The sequence below is a fragment of the Nestor notabilis genome, unplaced genomic scaffold (assembly GCF_000696875.1).
Source record: "Nestor notabilis isolate BGI_N333 unplaced genomic scaffold, ASM69687v1 scaffold23203, whole genome shotgun sequence".
NCBI lineage: Eukaryota > Metazoa > Chordata > Aves > Psittaciformes > Psittacidae > Nestor > Nestor notabilis.
Genome location: NW_009921838.1, coordinates 9,607 through 15,875, shown reverse-complemented (window position 1 = coordinate 15,875; position 6,269 = coordinate 9,607). Strand labels below are relative to the sequence as shown.

Here is a 6,269-nt window from a genome sequence, read left to right as displayed (position 1 = left end):
GGGGCTGTCACGGCGGAGCTGGATCCACCCAGAACCTTCTCCACATGCACCATCTGCATAATTGGCTCTTGAGTGAGCGTCGGTGAAACCCCAGGCACAGACAAGCACGTAAAGCAGCCGCCGTCATTCATCCTCTCCTGAGTTCGCTCCAGTTGATTTCATCAGCATTTCCCAAGCTGTTAGCACCAGATCTGCTTCCCCGGTTAGGTTTTCCTTCAGCATTTGCTTTGTGTCCGTGTGCACAACGTCAGTAAATAGGGCTGAAGCCTTCACGTGGGTTTTGTGAAGGCAAAGAACTGTGGTGGTCTGTAACCCTGGGTGCTGTATTTAAATGCTCCATGATTTGGGATTTACTTCTCTCTGTTTCATTGTACAGTTTCAGATGTTTCAGACCTTTCAGTCCTTGGGAAAGAGGGATATTTTCTCACCTACCCCCTTTCCAAGTCCTATTCCCAGTAGGAGTTATTGTATTGTTAGCAGAAGAGTGGCTTTTTGCGCTCACTGTTTAATATCAAGGGGGAGGGGTAACCAGCCAATAATATATTTTATTTCAGGGTTATTTCTGATTATTTGGGTTTGGGGTTTTTTTAATCCCTTGATTTTAAAAAAAGGTGATGCCTTCAATATCCTTCCATTCTCTTTGATTTAAATTACACTGTTTGGAGCTGAAGACAAATGTATTTGGAAGCAGTCCCGCCTTTGGCACCCATGGGCTTTCCTGCAGGTGATTCTGGTTTTAAAGTGCCTCACGAAGGAGGAGCAGAATCATCATTCCCATTTTACACGTGGGGAAACTGAGGCACGGAGCTCACGTGCGTTGTGTAGTGTGATGCAGCAGGTCAGTGGCAGATGTAGGACCACTCTGCTTGTCCGAGGGGTGGTTTGATCTCTCTGGGAAGAGCAAAGCTCCATCTACACCGAGCTGAGCTCCCCACGGCTGCCACAGCTCAGTCTTGCTTCTCCATGTGCTTGAATATCAATGAGATTGATTCACTCTTCCATTTGCTTCTTTTTAGGTGTTTAATGCAAGAGAAGTACTCTTTAGTTGCTTTCCCCTCTTATTACTACTGTTTATTTGCAGTGTTAAGGCTTTTGTGTCCTTCAGCTCTGTGAAATTCCAAGCCCAGCTGGATGAGAAGCTGCCCGCCAGCGGCTGAGCCTGTGGCGCAACGTTTGTTTGGTTTATTTAGGTCTTCTTGGTGCTACATAGTGTGTGAAAGATATTCCTGCTCCATTCGGAGTGATGTCATTTGCTGGGCACTGAGGTAACGTCTCCTGGACTGCAGCATTCCCAGAGGGTGTCAGTATTGCCACATGGGATGGCTGGGAACACACACGTGGCAAACACACACCTTTGGGTGCAGCAGAGCTTTCGGTTTGAGTGCCCATGAGCTTCCATTGCTGAGTGTGGGGAGAAGAATCTGGTCCCTGCACTTCCCTGTTTCACCTGAGGGAAACATCTCTGGAGTCTCTAAGGCTTCACCGTGGGGGGTTTGAGATCGTTTATTCCAGAGCTCGGCTTTGACTGAGGTAAAATGTCTGAGAGGTTTTTTTCTGCTGAGCCAGGAGGACTGCTCAGAAAACACTGACTTCCTAAAGCCCGCAGAGGCTGAGCCTCCCTGGTGCTCCCAGTCCCTCCAGGTCCAACAGTGGAGCCAGGCAGGACCTGGCACGTGCAGATCTCCCCCTCAGGAAGGAGGGATGATCCCCTCAGCCATCCCCACTGCCCTGTCCTCAGCAGGTGAAGCAGGGAGGGTGAGAGCAAAGATTTCCTGCTTCTTCAAAGCCTCCTGCTGCAGCAGAGAGCTCCTTGCCTGAGCTGTTTGCTTTGTGCCAACCTCGTGTACCAGTTGTACCTTGAGCTCCCCAGCTCAAGGCTAGAGACTGACTCTGTTCAGTTTGCTTTCCAGCAGGCCTTGGAGCTGCAGGAACACAAAGAGTGCAGTCACTTGCAGGAAGCATTAATGGCTTCAAAGTTCTGTGGATTAATGAACTGCTGAGGTTGAGAGCAGATCTGAGCCCCACAGCCCAGCCAGCTAAGCTGCATCTCTCCTCTTCCTGGTTCCTAGACCTTGTTTTGATTTTTCCTTACAAAGCAGTAAAACATGGAGCCTCCTTCTAGTAGTTCTTCCGCTCTTATTGTAATTCCCAAAGCTTTTGTCCAATTAGCTTCCTATTTTTTCTTGGCACAGCCTTACTACAGGGGAGGGGTTAAGAAGGGAAGCTGTTTGGAGGGTTGGTTGTAACTACTGCTGCCTCAGGAACATGCTGTGATTCCTCCTGTGCAGGAAACGCAGGGAGTGGCTGTGGGACTGAACCACTGAAGGAATTGATTCTCTGGGTGTCTTTCTATGGATCAATAATCCCAGTTCTCTGTGCCACTTACCCAAAAATCTTGGTGTGTTTCACTGAGGCAGGCAAGTTCAGTGTGTCTTTTGTAGTTCAGATGCTATCAGAGGAGCTCGTTTGGTTTGTCATATCTGCACTGAATATCCACAAAGAGTGCTGCAGGAGGAGGAGACCTTTCTGGAAGCTTATCGTTAAACCATTTATTAACTTTACTCTTTTATACAGGTAGAAAAGGAGGCCACAAAGGCCGAGCAAGACAGTACACCAGCCCTGAAGAGATCGATGCCCAGCTCCAAGCAGAAAAGCAGAAGGCAAGGGTATGTGTTTGCCAACGGTGTGTGCTCATGGTCCTAAGTCCTGGCTTCACTTGCAGTGCATGAGGAATAAGCTTAGTCAAGAGGTGCAGATCATTCTGTCAGTGATCACAGTGTGAATTCTCAATAGCTCTGGCTGAGGAGGCTGGAAGGTGTCATCCAGGCTGGTTCCTCACTGAAGTGAGGCCAGGTAGACCATCCAGCTCACAGCTGGAAGGGTACTGGATACGGAGGATGATTGCACAGCAACTCTGGACATCTTTTCCCCCTGTATTTTATCATTCTGGTCTCCAGTGTCAGCTCATTTTTGTATCCACACTCTACAGCTTGGCTGTGGAGAAAAAGGACTCACATCTTGACATCTTATCATTGAAATTATTTTATTTGCCCTCTTCTAGATATAAAAGACCAAACTCCTTTGGCTTCTTTCTGTACACATGATTTTCTTGTTTGCCTCTGACTTGCAGGGAGAGATAACAGAGTTTTCTGGCCTGAGTCCTTTTTTAGGGCATGTTTCTATGCCCCAACAGAGGATTGTAACAGCCCCACCACCTTCCACAACTACCTGACTGATGTTATAAAAGGCATGGCTACATCTTGCAGCACTTGCTCTCTTATATCCCCAAATTATCTCACTGGTGATTTTCTGTGACTTGCTGAAAGTGCTGCCTAAGCCCAAATACACTATTCCAGCTGAAGCCTCCTAGCACTGACTACAGCAGGATAATTACACCCCATATAGGAAATACTGATGAATACCTCTGAGAAGATGACTTTCAAGCAGTCATGAGCCAGATTGTTGACTCCTTTTAATGTTCTGAGCAGCTGTAACTCAAGATGATGCTGTGGTTTGCTGCTTAGCCACATCTTCCAACTTTTGGGTTGGATTTCTCCTTCCAAAGTACAATTCCTCTTGGTTTGTTTTCTGATTCCACCTTCTGGGTTTCACGCCATCTTTCCAAATTCTGAAGCCATTTATGGGGCTGATCCTGTTTTCCAGAATGATTCCAACTCTACCAGTGCAATGTCATTCACAGGCTCTGTGAGTGTTCTCTACTTCCGAGTTGTTGTTAAAAATACCCACTGGAAATGGAACAGAACAAGCAGGACTCTGCTTGGAATGTCTGTCTGGTTTCACAACACACCAGAGAACTGCTCTTTGGGAAGCATTTCTCTCTTTTTTTGTTACATGTAACACTATTTTGTTTGCTTAAAAAAACCCCAAGCAATTAGAGAATTCCTCCTCTACTGCCCACAGCTCATCCGCTTGCTGGGATGAGGGATATGTGGCAGTGGTTAAAGCAAACAGTTCACACCCATGGTGGTTCTTCTAATCTTCTCATGATACACAGATTAATTCCTAGACTCTGACTGGTACAAGCTGTGCTAAAAAGGCTGGGATTTCTTGGGTAATAATATCCTGGTTGATGGTTGTCAAGTTGCTCTTCTCTAGTGTTGTTCTTTTATATACATCTAGTCTGGGACCCAGCTCTACATCCATGTAGTTTCCATCCCTGAGATACTGTGCACTGGAAACCTGAGCCAAAACATCTCCTGGAGACCTTTCATTTGGGAAAAGTAAAGTGCCAGTTCTGTCTTTGACAATCATTTTCCTGGCCTGCAGCACAGGGAGAGCAGCAGAGTTGTTCAGAGGTGATCTGCTGGGGCAGGTGATGGATACTTACATACTGAGGGTGTCACAAGGCCACGTCAGGAACACCAGCGCTCTCAGGGCTGTCTCTCATCCTTCCAGAATGATCTCATTTAAAAGTCTCTGTTGGATTTGGGATTTTTCTTGACACACATTTCCTCTCATTCCCTGTGATTTTGTAGGAAGAGGAAGAGCAAGAAGAGGGAAGCGAAGGAGCAACAGGGGACCCCAAAAAGGAGAAGAAGTCTTTAGATTCAGATGAGAGTGATGAAGATGATGAGGATTATCAGGTACTGTCATTCTCAGTGCACTTAATGCATTTGCACTTCCCAGATCCTTGGGGCTAAAGAGCAATGCAGGCTCCAGACTTCAGGTTCTCTCTGAGAGTCACCTATAATGAATTTTGTTATGGAATAGCTATTTCTAGAAGCCAAAAACCCCTTAATTGACAGCATTTTGTCCTCAGAATGTGTTTTTATAAGTGAAATGCCAAGGCAGGGAGCTCTCAAAAAAGGCTGAAGATCCCTGGTGGTAGAAATCTTGGTTCATCAGTGGTTTTGCTGTCTGGTAGTATTGAATCCTGCTTTTGGGGTGTGTTGCGTTCTGTTTGCTGAGCTCTGCTACAGCACAGTGTTGGGTATGAGAGAGCTTCTTAACCTTCCTCTTGTTCTTGAACCTTAGCAAAAGCGCAAAGGAGTGGAAGGGTTGATAGACATAGAGAATCCCAATCGTGTAATTCAGACAACCAAAAAAGTAACTCAGCTGGACCTGGATGGACCTAAGGAACTCTCACGACGAGAGCGGTGAGTCTTCCCTGCTGCTCTGACAGGAGCTAGAGCATCCCTGGAATATTGTCCTTCCAGGTGTTTCCCTGCCGTGTTCCACGTGTTTCAGGGAAGCCCTTTCAATATGTTGGTGTTCTAAAGCAGACACTGAACTGCCAAGCAGGACTCACTGGGGTTCCAAATGTCTTTCCTTACAAACTTTATGGAAGTCGGTTGTCTCTGGAGTAGCTGTAACCCTCCGGGAGCCAGGCAACTTGGCCAGGGAAGTTTGTTGCTGTGAAGCAGCTTTAGGCAATTCCTTTCCTGGAGTTTTATGCCAAAAATCAGACATAACTGAACTCCATTATCCAGAGGTCACCGTGGGCTCCACTTTAATCTTGCTCCAGAAAGTGCCCAAGTGACAGGTAGCAGCCACCGGGCATCATGGTGACATTTTTGTGTGAGCAGATGAATAAGATGAGAACCAGTTTAATCTTCTAGCTCCATTTAGCAGTGGAGAGTTGCAGAGTGAAAGATTTCAGCTTCCTTCTTTGGGTAGATTGCTTTGGCAGAAGTACCCCTTTGAGGCTAAAGCTGGGAAAAGCATCTCATGGTGCTGAGCAGTCTGGGGCTAATTCATCTGACCTCATTGTGTGTCAGGGTCCTTATTTAGCTGAACAAAGGTAGAAGTAATCTCTCACCTCATCCCTGTGCAAACCTGTGCTAGAAAACTGGTGTCAGGGCTCCCCAGTCCCTGTCCAAAAGGCTCCCCCACTCTGCCTGTACCTGCCTGCTCATGGATGCTCTGGTGACTGATGTGTTTCACCCAAACAGGGAGGAAATAGAGAAACAAAAGGCAAAAGAAAGATACATGAAAATGCACCTAGCTGGTAAAACAGAACAAGCAAAGGCAGATCTTGCCCGACTAGCCATCATTCGGAAGCAGAGGGAAGAAGCTGCCAGAAAGAAAGAAGAAGAAAGAAAAGGTTAGAGAGTGATTAATCATAACCCTCTTATTTCTCTTTGTGATGGTTGCACTGCCAAGAGGCACAATCTCCCGTGTCACACATAGTAATCCCTCATCTCCTGAGACAGTTGTGTCTTCACAACTGCCCTCATCAAAACCAGGTTCAGATGTTTCACTCTTACAAAGCTCTTGCTTTATAAAGCTCTAGGACATCTGAACAAGGA

The 6,269-nt window shown here is 46.5% G+C and overlaps 1 protein-coding gene across 1 annotated transcript in view; it reads left to right on the top strand.

Annotated features, from left to right (window-relative positions):
- Nucleotides 1-2,574: 2,574 nt before the first annotated feature.
- Nucleotides 2,575-6,269, top strand: part of PDAP1 (PDGFA associated protein 1) — a gene marked incomplete at its 5' end in the record, with an annotated part of 4,898 nt that continues 1,203 nt past the window's right edge. The window contains 4 exons of the mRNA XM_010011324.1: nt 2,575-2,666; nt 4,497-4,604; nt 4,996-5,117; nt 5,913-6,064. Of these exons, the coding sequence (XP_010009626.1) occupies nt 2,575-2,666; nt 4,497-4,604; nt 4,996-5,117; nt 5,913-6,064 (474 nt within the window). The remainder of the gene's footprint in view (nt 2,667-4,496; nt 4,605-4,995; nt 5,118-5,912; nt 6,065-6,269) is intronic.